The following is a 15,297-nucleotide window of genomic DNA, read 5'->3' on the forward strand; positions in this document are numbered from 1 at the left end:
AACTTGTGCAGCCCTTTGGCCACGGCTGCTGGCCCTGGCCCTGAGACCAGGAGGGGACAAGTGACCCCTGCAGCCCTGGGGCCTCAGGGCCTCCTTGTCCCTGCCCAGCAGCCTGGCAGGGGCCGCCCCATGGTGCTGCCCTGGGCACTGCACATCCCCACATCCCAGTGCCCCGGCAAGAGCCCTGAGCACTGAGGGAGGGACAGGATCTGCCTTGCCAGGGGCTGGGGCTCAGGCCTTGGCCCTTTGCACTCATGGAACACAGCCAGCTTTGCTCAGCACCAGAGACACCTTTCCCTTGCTTGTCCCCCCCTGCCATCGCTGCCTCCAGAGTTCTGCTCTCACTGGAACCTGGGGACACTTTCACGTGAGTCGTGTCCCTCACTGGGACCCATTAAAAGTTAAAGAAACTTTGGACTTCGAATCTGACTTTGAGTTCTTGGGAAGTTTTTTGAAGACACTCTGAGGGACTGAGTCTGATGTGAACAACACCAAAGGCCCGAGAGGGTCATTAAAATCCTTGTGCTGCTGCTGTGCTGCTGAGCTGGGCTGGGCTCCTGGCACAGAGGGAACTCTCAAGCTCCTGGCAACCAAGGAGAGCTTCAAAGAGGCAGCTCTGCTGAGGAGCAGCTCCTCTGCCAGCCCAGCAGGGCTGAGGGCACTGCCTGCAGGTACCTGGGAGGAGTGAGCAGAGAGCTGGCTAAAGCAGCTGGGAGGACAGCTCTGAACTCATTCCTGGAGAAACCTTCCCAGCGTGGGACACAGTGAGTCTCTGGCTGCAGGGATCCTCTAGAGCTGGCCCATGGCACGGCTGCCATGGCTGTGAGGATGGCTCTGCTGCCGTTCCTGCCTTGGGGGAGGATGTGCTGCAGAGCGGGGCTGCCCTGGGCACCGTCAGAGGGACAGGGCAGGACGGCTCCTGCTGCCAGGGCCGGCTGCAGGCTGTGAAGGTGGGCAGCAGCCAGGGGTGCCCAGGGCTGTCCTGCAGAGCAGCTCCTGCAGCCCTGAGGGCTCTTTGCCAGGCCAGGGCATCTGCCACCTGCCAGGGGCAGCTCTCAGCCTGCCTGGCAGCTCCCCATGGGCGGTGCAGGGGAGCTGTGGCTGCAAGGAGTGACTCCTGCAGGGCAGGTCCTGCTGCTGTGGAGAGGCTGCTGTGGGGGCCAGGGCTGCTCAGAGCTCCAGCTCATTCCTGAGGGGATTTTCATGAGCACATTCAGGGCAGGAGATTCCTGCTTGAGTCTCTGTTTTCCTCAGTTTGTGCTCCCACTTTTCCCAGGCTCAGCTTGGTGGGAATGGAAACTCAGCTGTGCAGGTGGAGCAGGGGCTGAGGCTCTTAAACCATCCCACTGAGGATTCCTGGGAGCCTCAGCAAGTGCCTGCACCTCCACGGCCTCCAGATCCAGCCAGCATCACCTTTCCATGGTGCCCAGGCCCGGGGGAGCTGCTCTTTAATCCCCGCAGCCCCGAGCGGCTGCCGGGCAGGGCTGGCCCAGGGGCTGGGCTGGGCTCCGGCAGCAGCGGCAGGGACGGAGCCCGGGCCGCAGGAGCAGCTCCCGGCTGGGACAGCTCCAGCAGCAGAGCCGTGGGCAGGGAGGGAGGGAGGCAGCGCTGAGGGCAGCCCTGCTGAGGGGAGCTGTGGCAGCTGCCGGGCCTGCCCTGCAGTGCAGACACCGCCCTGAGCAGCGCAGCCCCGGTGTCCCCTCGCAGCCAGCACAGCCCTCAGCCCGGGGGCTCGGGGCCCTCAGCCCGGGGGCTCGGGGCCCTCGGTGCCCTCCTGGGCCGGCAGAGCAGCACCAGAGATGAAGGGCATCTCTGCGGCCGCGGGCCCGTTCCTGCTGCCCGGGGCCTGAGGGCGACTGTCCTGCCCTGGTGCTGCCCGGGAGGGGCTGGGCAGCGCTGCGCAGGGAAAGGCTTTTCCTCAGGGCCCGGCTCTCTCTCCTTGCCCTGCTCAGCTGCTCCTGGCGCTGCTCAGGGGCTCTCTGGGAATGGCAGCTCCAGCTGCAGGCTCAGGCCCAGCCCTGGGGCTCCTCCTGTGCAGGCTGAGCACAGCAATGGGGTGTCCCAGCTCCCTGTGCCCCGGGAGCTCTGGGCACGCCGGGCTGGGAGGCTGGCAATGAGCCGGCTCTCCTCCAGCAGGGCCATGGACAGGACCCTCGCTGTGCCCTCGGGATGCCATCCCAGCTGTGAGCTGCCTTCCAGGGGACACTGGGGCCGGGAGTGTCCTTGGCCAGCAGTGGGGCTGAGACTCTGAGAAAGGCTGAGCCACTTTGCTCTGCTGTGGGTCCCTCTGCTCTCAGCTTTGCCAGGCTGATTTTCAGGGGAACACAGTGACTGCCCTCGATCTCAGAAGGGGCAGCTGGGGACAGATGGAGCGACAGAGCAGCTCCCCTCACCCTTCTCTGAGTTACAGCCAATGCTCTTGCCTTGCACAGCTCTCTCTGCTCTCCCTGGGCACAGCAGGAAACCCTCTCAAAGTGCCTTTGGCCGTCACCGTTCCTTAGCCCTGGCACAGGAGATGCTGCCCAGCTCCTCTGCCTCAGGAGCACTTTGGGCTGATGGAGTCCAGCCCCAGGACCGGCCCCTGTCCCCATTCCCATGTCCCCGCTGAAGCAGAGCAGAGCTGACTCCTCGCTGTCCATGGGCACAGCCCCTGCTCGTCACAGCAATGGGGCCAGATCCCAGCAGAGCTCCAGGCACGGGGCTGAGGGAAGGGCTCTGAGAAAAGGAAAACTGGGGGGCAGGGCCAGGAGAAAGGGCTTGGACATTGCTCAGCAAAGTCTCCCTTGACTCCTCACTGTCTCGTCCTTCAACAGCACTCCATGGCCAGAGGCTCAAAATGTGCAACAGCAGCTCCATCAGCCCCTTCCTCCTGCTGGCATTGGCAGACACGCGGCAGCTGCAGCTCCTGCACTTCTGCCTCTTCCTGGGCATCTCCCTGGCTGCCCTCCTGGGCAGCGGCCTCATCATCAGCGCCGGAGCCTGCGGCCAGCACCTGCACAGCCCCATGTTCTTCTTCCTGCTCAGCCTGGCCCTCACCGACCTGGGCTCCATCTGCACCACTGTCCCCAAGGCCATGCACAATTCCCTCTGGGGCACCAGCCACATCTCCTACTCAGCATGTGCTGCTCACGTGTTTTTCTTTCTCTTCTTCCTCTCAGCAGAGGATTTCCTCCTCACCATCATGTGCTACGAGCGCTACGTGTCCATCTGCAAAGCCCTGCACTACGGGACCCTCCTGGGCAGCAGAGCTTGTGCCCACATGGCAGCAGCTGCCTGGGCCAGTGCCTTTCTCTACGCTCTCATGCACACGGCCAATACATTTTCCCTGCCCCTGGGCCAGGGCAATGCCCTGGGCCAGTTCTTCTGTGAAATCCCACACATCCTCAAGCTCTCCTGCTCACACTGCCACCTCAGGGAACTTGGGCTCATCGCTGTCAGTGCCTGTTTGGTGTTTGGCTGTTTTGTGTTCATTGTTTTCTCCTATGTGCAGATCTTCAGGGCCGTGCTGAGGATCCCCTCTGAGCAGGGCCGGCACAAAGCCTTTTCCACGTGCCTCCCTCACCTGGCCGTGCTCTCTCTGTTCCTCAGCACTGTTATGTTTGCCCACCTGAAGCCCCCCTCCATCTCCTCCCATCCCTGGATGTGGTAGTGTCAGTTCTGTACTCGGTGGTGCCTCCAGCCCTGAACCCCCTCATCTACAGCCTGAGGAACCAGGAGCTCAGGGATGCCCTGAGGAAAGTGAGGACTGGATACTTTTCACAAGTTAAAATCTTTCTATTTCCTTCTGCCATGCGAGGAAAATTATGACTAGGATGCTTCTCAGAAGCAATAAACTCTCTCTTTTCTGCTCCAGAACCTTCAGAATGTAACTCTTTACAATCTTGGCCTCTTTTTCCTCTTTGTCCATATTTTCATTGGTGCTTTTTCTTATTCTTTTTCTGGTGTTATTCTGCTTTTTATAAAGTACTGTAGTACTACTCCTTGCATTTCTGCATGAACATCTACCTTTCTTTTGAAACACAAAGACTTTCAGGAGGCTTCTTCCCTGTGCATTTGAATCAAAACAAGGGGCTGTCCTGACCTTTGTGTCCAAGGTTTGTTCCTCAGCCCTTCTCTGGCTCTGCAGGGGCAGTGCCTGTGGGCAGAGCTGGAGGGAAGAGACTCCCAGCACAGCAGCACGGCCAGGGACAATGGCCCAGCCTCTTCCCACCTCTGCTCTTCCCAGCTCCACACTTCCTTTCCCAGCCCTTCTGAGGGTGCAAGGCCGGAGTGCTCGGGCAGCTCGGTCACTGTCCTGCTGCGTGTCCGTGCTGTGAGCACAGGCAGGGACAGGCCACGGGCACTGCTGGGACACAGCCGGGCTCCAGCACAGCAGCTCCATCAGCAAAGGGCATCTCCTGGGGGCAGGGCAGGAAGGCTTCGCTCTCCTCCAGAGCTGCTGTCAGGAATGTGCCCCAGGAATGCCCTGGCAAAGCAAACCCCAGTGCCCAGGGGCAGGGGGGAGTGTGCAGGGGGGGCAGGCAGCAGTGTCCTGGCACTGCCAGAGCTCCTGGGATGGACCTGAGGGAGCAGCAGAGCAGGGCCTGGGCTGTGCCTTTGTTCCGGGCACAGCCTGGGAAGGTGCCCAGGGCAAGTGTCCCACACCAGCCCCTGCCACCAGCAATCCCAGCACTGGCCTCTGCCCTCCCCTGCAGGAGGTTGTTTGTCCCTGCACAGAGGGACACCAAGTGACCAGGCCAGCAGTCCGTGTTTGCTGTGTCCTGAGGAGCCTTCAGCAGTGCATCGAGTGGGTGTGGGGAGATGAACCCGAGTGAGCACAAACACCATCAGCAGCACTCGGGGCTGGCACAATTCCAGGGGCACAAACTGTGCCCTGAGGCCACTTCACTGCCAGAGTAATGTCCTCTGGGAAAGCACCTGTTATAAACATATAGTATTGGCTTCTCGCAAAGTATTAAAGTAGATATTATATAATGTTAGAAATGCTTTTTGCTGTGTGGATGTAGTTTTCTCTCGTTTTAGCAAGAATGTTAGCAAGTGTGAGCAAGTAAGATAACCTCCAAGGGAGCAGAGGATGAGGCCCAAGGAGCTGCTAATCAACACTTTGTCCAGAGAACAAAAGGGCCCAAAGGCTGCTCCGCCCAGAGAACGGGCAGCCAGGAGGGTCCGAGAGCTGCTATCACCGCTCTGCCCGGGGGGCAAAGAGGCCCAAAGCTGCAATCAGCCCTGACTGTCTGGAGAATTAAGAGATCCACCCCACCATCGACTCTTACCTAGCAGGCCCAACCCCAAGAATCAAAAGAAATAAAACCACAAGGCAGAAGACTACGCATGCTCTAAAAAGGCGGACCCAAGGAGTGGCCATGCAGATCAATTCCTGGAAAAGTTTTAATATGAATACAGAACAGACAGTAAAAATGGTATAAAAGAGACTCACCTCGGGCATCAGGTGTGCTCTTGGCAGAGCGCCAAGGCACCCGGCCGTTATCCCTTTGCTTTATTTTACGTGTCTCTTATTGTCTTTATATTAAACTCTTTAAATTCTAACAGGAGAGTGAACCTCGCTTTTCACAGCACCTGAATTCTTTGCTGGGCTGTGCTGAGAACTGCATGGAGACAAACGTCCAGGGCAGGGAGGCTCCAGGGAAAGTGCTCAGGACAGCCAAGGGCTGCACAGAGAGACACCGGAGTGGTGGGTCTGTGGGGAGAAATCACAGCTGCCTCCCTTGGGAATCGCCCCCAGGACCTGGACAGGCTGTGCTGTGTTCTGGGCACTGACCTGGAACCGAGGGATGTGGAAAAGGCCTCTGGTGTCAGGGACGTTGGGAAGGCTGGGCAGGCACTGGCATTTGTCCCTCAGGGATTCCATGAGGGTCCTGCCAAGATGAGCTCTGCTCCTCCTTGGAGCCCTTCATGGGCACAGAGGGCTGAGAGACCTTTCCAGGACAGGCTCAGGCCAAGGAGCCCTTGAGTCTCTCAGCCCCCCGTCGGTGCCTGCTGGAATTCAATCCCCCTCCCCATCCCGCAGCAGCCCCGCATTTCCCTCCTCCAGCCTTGCTCTCCAGCACAGCCACGGGGGCTCTTCGGGCTCTCGGCTTTTCCTGCAGCCACCGAGGCCAGCTGAGCTCTGCCTTCCCCACACTCAGCCCTGCCCAGCGCAGGCAATGCCCAGAAATTCCCTGTGTGTCCCTGGCCTTGCTGTCAGCCCCGGCAGCGGCTCCGTGGCCCCTCTGTGCCCCGCTGCCCCAGCCATGGTGCCCCAGCCCCTGTGCAGGCCCAGCCCAGGACAGGAGCGCTGCGGGTGGGAACGGCCCCTGGGCCCTGCTGCCCACAGCAGCCTTGGGGCTCTGCGCTGTTGAGCTTTGGACGGGGTACCCTTCCTTCCCGGACCAGGGTGAGAGAGCAGAGGAGGCTGCTGTTCTGCTGAGTTCTGTATTTCATAGTCTCACAGCTTTCTTGAAGGCAGAGTTCGAAGGGGGTTACATGATAAAGGCAAGCAGCAACAGCAACAACAGGCAAAACAGCTTCTTCTTCTTCTTCTGTATGCTCTATATGCTTTATATGCTCTATATGCTCTATACTCTATATGCTCTAGACTCTATATTTTTTCTTGCAGAAGTGTGGATTATATTTGTTAATTGACCAATAAGATTAACACACGATTCCAGTTTTCCTTTTCTTAACCTATCCTGGTCTAATTCTAACAGTCGTAAGCCTCACACCAGTGTTACACAGGTATTACACAGATTTGTGGATGCAGTTTCTATCAGCTCTTACTGTTTACGTGAACGCTCTATCTAAAAAATGTGAACAGTGTCATTCTATCCATTTTTTGTCTAAAGTAAAGAATTCTGTGAAAAGGTAACACTGCTGCAGTAAGAACTGTGTTTAAGGTCTCTGCTGCAGCTTTTCAATGTTTAAGGCACTTAGCATATATTTCTACTAAAGGTTAAAAAATCTGTATTTCTATTTCACTTTGGTGTGACTTCATGTATCTCAGCTTGTCCAAAGGTTTTAATTCAACCCCTGTGCTTTGGCTTCCCTCTGGGCCTGAGTCCAGAGGAGCTTTCACTTCAACAAAACAGAACACTTACAAGAAAAGTAAATGGAGTGGGAACTCATGAGAGATTGAATTTTCTCTGATTCAACTCAAGGATTGATGCCATAGACTTCTGAGTGGAAGAATAATTAATTCATTCTCCTTGAGACAATAAATCAAGAGAATAAATTAGACTTTTGTATCAGGTATGAGTGAATAGATTGCATCCAACACAAGTTTTTCCTGTAGGATTTTTATTTTATTTTTTATTTTCTCAGGAGATTGTATCAAGGCAGAAGAATTAAATTCAAGATATTTGTAGCAAAGAGATCTCTGCTGAACTGATTGTTCCAAATAAACATATCCCTTACCCCATATTTCCATGACCAGAAGTTTTTCTAATTTTGGACTCTAGTATATTGTACTGTATGTGTATTCAGAATACTTTGCAACAGTTAAATTTGCTTAAATTTCATTTCAGACATTTACTTAATTTTAAGATATTGCCTCATTTCAGCCATCTTTTAAAAAGTATTTTCACACTTTCATTTTTTTTGTCTGTTACCTTTTCAGTGAGGAGGACCATCATTTGGGTTTTCTCTTGGTACCTCACTAATGCACTCTGAGAGCCATGTTCTGTGTTATTAATGTAGTAGTGATCCGGGGTTCATGGATGGCTACTGCAGGAAACTTGATGGCCAGTAGTGAAAACAGCAAAAATAATGATGAGAGGAGCCACAGACGTTCTGCTGTCTGAGAACTGTGAACTGCCAAAATCAAAAAGGTCAGTGCTCTTCTGGTTCAGAATGCCCTTCAGTTGGAGCTGGAACATACTTTGGGCTAAGAGCCTGAGCACAAGAGGCTGTAGCACCTATTTGGTTCAGCAGTTCCCTATTGCCCTACTCCATACTCCACTGCATTCCAGCATGTGATTTGCTGAGCTGTAGACTGTCCCTGAGTGGTGTGATTGCCTGGAATGCTTGAAAATTTGGCTTCACATTCCTCCGTTTCTTTTCAGCATTTTCTCTGTTGCCCTCGTTGCCTCACACCAGCCCCTGTTTTACTTCTAGATGGAGAACAAGGTTACAAACTACAACTTCTCTTCCTATGTACTTAGAGGGGTTCTCACCTGTAATAATAAATGAAATAGGTTTCATTCCTTTTGATTCCTCCTGGTATGATGCAAAGAAAGGAAAGGTAGCTGGAACTATGGCTTTTTGGGGTGGCTGTTATACCAGAGCCCTGGATCTGTATTAGGGATATTCGTGTTGGCCAGACTGTCTCAGCAGAAAGAGGGAGGAGTGCAATATTAATGTCAGGAGCTCATCCCTGTCCGTGATTTATTAAAAGAAGCCTAGCTTCATGTCTTAGGCCCTGAATGAAATACCTGCAGTTTGGCTGCCTGAGTTTGTATCTATGGATCCCACTTCTGTGCAATGTCTGAAGGCCAGGGAACTGCCTTTGTTACCTCTCCTACTGGCACTGCTACAGGAGAAGGAAAGAAATCCAACTAATTTTGAATCATTTAACGTGTCCCTTTTGGATACAGAATTCACTGAGAGCCATAAATACAGTGTGTGGCTTTAATAAAGCACAAACATGAATTTTAAACCACACCTGGCATTGATGTTGCTTGGACTGAATGTGTGCACAGCCCAATGTTTCTCCTCATCGTCCCTGTTATGAATTTCTGCCATTTTTCCTCTTCATTCCTGTCTGAACAAAAGCAGACTTTGTGCCACTGAGTTGAGAACGTTATAAATAAGGTATGTGATTCGTGCTATTATGTATAAAATTGGAGTGTAATCAGACCCTACAGAGACCGAGTTTCAAAATCCCTTCAGCAGCCTGGCTGAGAGAAAAATTTCACAACACTAAAAGAAGTTCTCTCACAATAAGTGAGGATTCCACCCAGGTGGGGTTAGATCTTATCACCGGGACATCTGCACCATAACTACTTGATTGCCACCTTCTGATATCTACATCTCATCTGATAAGGAATCGGACATCCCGGGAACTAAAAATAACTGTTCCAGGAAGCAGAGATGGCCCATTCATCAGCAGAAATGGCCCACTCATCACCCAGGATGGACAATTCCTGGGATCCAGGAAAGGCTTTGTGCAGCCCAACTCCGGGACAAGAAAACTTCATGAATATGCTAAAATGACGAGAAGAATAGAATTAATTCGGACTCTGCCCAAAAAATGTATAAGAAGGGACCAACCAAAGCAGCATCCGTGAACTTGGGAGGTCTGGTGCGACAGAGATCAGATCTATGCGTGTTCACCCAGCTCCGACCCCGGGCTCGGAGCTGCTTTTCTCGATCGTGGCTTTTAAAACCGATATTTCGGTAGCATAATAAATGTCATTTCTTTATAAATTTTGATTGGGCAATTTTGTTTATCTTAAGAACATCCTTCTCAGGCATCAGGAAATTGCCCCATCTCTTTGTTCACCGTCTCGAGTGCTTTTCTCACTCAGAGAGGATGGTAACACCACAGGGATTCGTGTACTGACTCTGAGCAGCAAGCTTTGGCCCTGGTGAAGCTGAAGGACCATAAGGCAAGGCAGGAATTTGTTAAGAAGTTCTCACTAATCCCTGGATTTGAAGGAATGATGCAATAAATGGCAAACCTTTTGCTTCAGGCACTGGAGCAGATGATTTTTCTAACAAATAATATTGGTTTGAGTGTTACTGAGCTCATTCACCTTGTGAGGGATTTTTTCTTTAAAAAAACATTGATTTCTTTGTACCTTAACTGCACAGCTTTTGAACAGCTGGGTGCTTTTGTGTTCCTTCTCCCGTTTATGATGTCAGTGTGCTTTTTACTGCATATCCAAGAACAGCTTCTAATTTTTCTCATTTTTAGCTTCACTTCCTAGTTTTTACAGTTAAGTGCATTTTTTATGTTGTAGGTCACCTGTCACATTTCCCTCGGGCAGTATCTGTACACTGCAAGTGATTCAGCCTCTCTCTTTCTGTTTCATCTCATGCTAATGGCTGGGAGATGTTATCTGGGTTAGCCAGGCTAAGGAACATCCTGTTCTTGCTTGATTTTCTTGAGCTGAGAACCTTCTGGCTATCTCACTGCTCCTTGGAGTATTATGTTGCTCTGGGTTCTGCAGATAGTTATCTGAGGTGTGAACTGGCCAGATGAGTTGCTGCCCTTTGTAAATGGCTCTGTTTAAATTTCTGTGCTATCTTGGACACCGCTTAAGGTGTTGGGTCCCTCTTGCCTCAGGTGCTGTAAATGGGAAGATGAGAAATTCCTTCCCATCACTGATGAAAGTCCTGGCCAACCTCTGTATAAGGGGAGATCTGTAATGTGATGAATTTCCTTTGCTGCCGTATCTGTGCCAGGCTTTTCTCCCTTGTGTTTGATCGTTTATAACATACACAGATACATGTTTTACTTAGGGAAAATCTGGGAGCATGGTGTGTTCATAGCTACTCGGTAACATATTTTCAGTATATATAACACGTGAATGGAAAAGGGGAAGTGCAGCACAATGAGTGTGTTTTGGGTATCTCCTGCAGATGTTGAATCTGGCCATAAGAAGAGATTTCTAAGAAAGTTTTATTAATGAACGTTGCATCATTGCTTTTTTTATGCTTGCAGCTGCTCAGAGGGAAGGAAAGTCCCACGTCTCTCTTACACTTGTTGAAACACAGCATGATTTGTTGGTGTATATAAATTTAAGCGAGCTATTTCTCATTTGACTTCATTTTGCTTTGTGCCAAGGTCCTCTGGAGTAACTGAAACAAAAGTAAAATGCCTGTTCTGATGGAATGATTGAATAAAATGTAAAAGGATAGCAACAGTCAAATTAGATCCCCTTGCTGCTCATTGCCAGGAAGAGCTGGTTCATTAAACCAAAGCAGGATGGAAGTGATGAGCAATGTGCTTGCTTAAAGGATTCCTCCCTTGAGAGGGTGATGGTGTCACCTGGATCCTTGAGATCATCATCTGCTGCTTGCTGACTGCCTCTGAGGAACAAGCCTCAATGTCACCTTACCTGTCTGTGACCCATCGGCCTCGGGAAACAGCTGCTTTCTCTCATGCTGCACTGGTTTGGAAAGGAAGGAAGAGGCAGGAAAATTGTGACTTTCACCTGTGTGAGTGCTTTGGTGGCAACAAGATTGTGTCTTTCTATGTAAGAAAGTGTGTGTGTGTCTCTCTTAAAAAGCCTGGTGCTTGTTATTTTTGCTAAGCAATTGCAAAGAACCAATAAAATAGACAGTGTTGTGGTGGATATTAACTTTTAATGAGCTTACAGAATAGAGCCTTTCATAATCGGAATTCCTTAGCTCTACAGAGATAATGAAAATAAGAATGTAGTGAAGTTGCTATATACACTAGCAGATGATTTCCAAACACTGAAACCCAAAGGATTTAAAATTTATTCTGCTAAGAAATTGCTTGGGACATGCAACTCTTGGACAGGAACTACATTTCATACTAAGTAGACATCATCTGGTTATGTTGAAATGTAAAGACTCAATTGGGGTCTTGCAGAAAGCAGTGGTAGAAGTACTGTTGGCTTTGCTAAACGCAGACCTGGGGCAGTGGGAACTATCCTGGTGCTGGCAGACAACAAGGTCTGCATGGAGGCGGGGGTGGGGGAAATCACGGGTAGGGCTTGGCCCCAGTATTTTCAGAACTATAAAGGACTTGGAATGGCCTGGGAAATTCTGTTCCGGGTAGAGCTGATGATGGGATGGGTCAGCATTTAGGAAATGCTGATTAAATGAAGGGCACGCAGGGAGTTGAAGACATTGTGTTAAGGTGAGGAACAAGACCGGGACACCGCGCTGGGGCCCCGCGCACTTTTCCAGCCCGGCCGCCCCCACGGGCCGGGCCCCGCGGCTCCCGCTGCCGCCCCCCAGCACGGGGCCGTGTCCCAGACCCCACGGTCCAGCCCGAGGGTTGGGGGCGGCAGCGGAGCTGCTGGACGGAGCTTCCAGCCCCGCCAGCCGCAGCTCTGATCCCTTGGGCCGTGACGCCAGGGACGGGTGTCCGTCGGCACTCGGGGTCTGTCAGCTTTTGCAATGCAGAGGGAGAAACTGAGTCCCAAGGGGTGTCGGTTTCCATCAATCGCTATTTCTCCTCTCTTTTCCATGATGGATTTCACAGCGTTCCTTTCGCCCCAGAGATTTGGAAAACAAAATTCCCGGCTGCCCCGGATCCCTGCAGCTCTCCACAGCTCCAGCCTCGTCCCTCCTCTCCGTTTCCTTCTCTCCAGTCTCTCCCGCCTGGCCCTGCCGGCTCGGAGGAAGGAGATTCCCCCGGCACCCCCTGCCTCCTCCTCCTGTCCCGTGGGGCGCAGTTGGTGCTTCTGGAGCCGCCTGCCCGCGCAGCCGGACCCGCCCTGCGGCCGCTCAGCGCTGCAGCCGAGGGAATGAATTGCAGGCACCGCTGCGCTGGGCTGGCCCTGGCCGGGTGCCCGGGGCCACCAAAGCCGCTCTGGCACTCTGCTCACAGCTGCAGCACACAGAGCACTGAAGGAAAGGCTCGTGGGCTGGGATCGGGGCAGGGAGAGCTCACTCACTGCTCACTGCCAGGGCCACAACAGACCCAAGCTGGGGAAATTAATGGAATTTATTTCCAAACCAATCACACCAGGACAAGGAGAACTAAAACAAATCCTAAAGAAACACCTTCCCCACCCCTCCCTCCTTCCCGGGCTCCCAGTCTCCGCCCGCAGTCCTTCCTCTGCCCTCCCTGCACGGCAATCGTGTCACCAGCCATGAACTTGGCTTTTGCCTCATCCCGGGATCTCTTCCCGGACAGGAAGAACTTTCCCCAGCACAGATTCAGGCTGTGGCAGCCTTTGAGGCTCAGGGCGTTTCTCCTGCAGCTCCTTGCAGGTCTCCTCTCCCCGTGCCGGCTCTCCTGCGCCACAGAACTCTGCCGGCTGCAGCTTTGCAAACGTCAGGTCCAGGTCTGGATGTTCCTGCACGATTTGCTCGAGGTCCTTGGGGGCTGCATCCGATCCACTGTTGTTGTGTTCCCCCTCGGCACGGAGCCCATGGATCTGATGGCCCCTGGCCAGGGCCTGGCACAGGAGGTGGAACCTGGGTGCTGCTGCAGCGGCGCCGGGGGAGCCCCAGGACTCGCTGTGGCCACTGTGGCAGCCGCAGCACAGCCCGTTCCCAGCGAGGAGCCCAGGGCTCCGTGGGGCTCTGCAGGACCTCGGCCCTGGGGCTCGTCTGCATCAGCCCGGGCAGCTGGGCTGGACTTGGCTTCCTTTGTGTCTCTGGCTGCCCTGGCACAGCAGCTGCCCAGCGCCCAGGGGACAGCAATGGGAGCGGGGCAGGTCGGGGTGAGCTTCAGTGTCTGTGCCCGGCAGAAATGCCAAAGCCTTCCCTAAGGAGCAGCGAGTGCTGCCAGAGCACAGGATGCTGCTGCTGCTGCTGCTGCTGCTGCTGAGCACGGGACGGCCCCAGGGCTGATGCCAGACAAAGCCGGGATGGGAGCCACAAACAACGGGAGGAGGGGGGGAGGAGCAGGAGAGGACGAGGAAGAGCGAGGGGGGAGGGCGGATGGAGGAGCAGGAGCGGCAGGAAGAGGAGAGATAAAAGGGGAGGAGCGGCAGGAAGAGGAGAGATAAAAGGGGAGGGGCGGGAGGAAGAGGAGAGATAAAAGGGGAGGAGCGGGAGGAAGAGGAGAGATAAAAGGGGAGGGGCGGGAGGAAGAGGAGAGATAAAAGGGGAGGAGCGGGAGGAAGAGGCAGGACAGAGGAGGCAGGAAGAGGAGCCTCCACGTGCATCCATCGCTCTCTGTGTCCGCAGCTCTCGGCTCCCCCCATCCCGCAGGTGACCGGGTAGGGACAGCTCGCCCCAAATATCTTGGGCAGTCACTGGGGTTATTTTTGGGAGAGGGGATTTTTGGAGCTTGGAGGACTCCAGCACCGAGCCCCAAATATCTTTGTTGGTTCCTGGGGGAAGGGGGTTTGGTGGGGCGGGGGGGGAGGCGGATGTTTGGATCTTGCAGGGCTCCAAATGTGAGTCGGAAATGCCCCTTGGGGGATATTGGGGAGCCCCCGGCACGCGGGGTTTTTGGGGTCCCGGTGGCGGCTGCCGGGAGAAATGGGATGGGGCGGGATGGGGCCCGGGAAGGGTGGGATGTGGATTGGGGGGTGGGATGAAGTGTGGCGGAGGGGGATGGGCGGGATGGGGCCTGGGCTGAGGCAGCCGAAGGTTGGGGATGATGAGGCCGGGGGGACCCCACTCCTGAGGGGCGTGCGGGGTATCCGGCAGCTCGGAGGGAGTTTTGGGGCACCCCTAATCCTGAGGGGGTGGTGCCGGCAGCGGGGGACACGTGGCGCCGGCAGCTCTGGCCCCAGCTGAGCCCCCCCCGCCGCCAGCGCCCCCCGGAGCGGAATTTGGGGAGGGGGAGGTGGGGGCGGCCAGGCCGGGCCCCCCCGCGCTGTCCCGGCGGGGGCCGAGTGCGGGCGGGAGCCCCGCGGGGCCCGGCCCTGCCCGGGCACGGCTGATGCCGCCCGCCCGCGCTCCGCACTGGTCCGGACTGGTGCTCCCAGTGCCGTGCGGGGCGGGGCCGCTCTGGGGACCCCCCAGGGCACAGCGCGGCTGCTTTGGGGCTGTGGGCAGCGCCCGGCGCTGGGCATGGGGCGTGTGGGGGCAGCTGGGGCCGCACTGGTGGCACTGGTGGTGCTGGGAGCCCCCCGACCGCGGGCGAGGAGCTCTGGGGTGAGGGGCGGGGAGGGGGGGGGGGGAAGGGAGACCCGTTTTAAAGAGGGGGAGAGCAGTGAAAAGGGGATCGGACTCCCCAGACTGAGTGGGAGAGGGAACTGAGAGCCCCAAACCAGGTACGTGGGACACGGAGGCTTTGGGGGAGGATGAGAAAGGAGAGGGGGATATCGGAGAGAGGGAGGAAAAAGGGAGTGGGACCCTTCCCCTTCGTGGGGTCCGTTGGTGGATGAGGATTGGGGGATGATGGGAAAAGGGTGGAGGAGGGGAAAGATGGGGGGTGGGACCTCCAGAGGAGTGGGAGGGGTTCTGGAGAAGCCCAAAGTTGCCATCATTGCAGGGGACTGATCTCCTGTGGGAAGAGCTTTGGCTGGAGCACGGAGCTGATCTCCCAGCACAGGATCCAAGTGGGGGAGAAGTCCTGTGTCTGCCCAAGCTTTGCCCAGAGGTGCCATCTCAGAGGAGAGAGACCCTACAGGGGCCAGGAGGGCAGGAAAAGCTTTCATAGGAGCTCCAGCCTCCCCAGACACCAGGGGATCCACACTG

At 54.8% G+C, this 15,297-nt stretch overlaps 1 protein-coding gene across 1 annotated transcript; it reads left to right on the plus strand.

The window, feature by feature from the left end:
- Nucleotides 1-2,836: 2,836 nt before the first annotated feature.
- LOC309583737 (olfactory receptor 14J1-like) lies at nucleotides 2,837-3,649 on the plus strand (the record flags this gene model as incomplete). Its single annotated transcript, XM_082299522.1, has 1 exon — nucleotides 2,837-3,649. The coding sequence occupies one exon, from the start codon at nucleotides 2,837-2,839 to the stop codon at nucleotides 3,647-3,649; it is 813 nt and encodes a 270-aa protein (XP_082155648.1).
- Between the last annotated feature and the right edge of the window lie 11,648 nt (nucleotides 3,650-15,297).

The sequence above is a fragment of the Coloeus monedula genome (genome assembly GCF_965178545.1).
Source record: "Coloeus monedula genome assembly, chromosome: 32".
In the NCBI taxonomy this organism is placed as follows: Eukaryota; Metazoa; Chordata; class Aves; order Passeriformes; family Corvidae; genus Coloeus; species Coloeus monedula.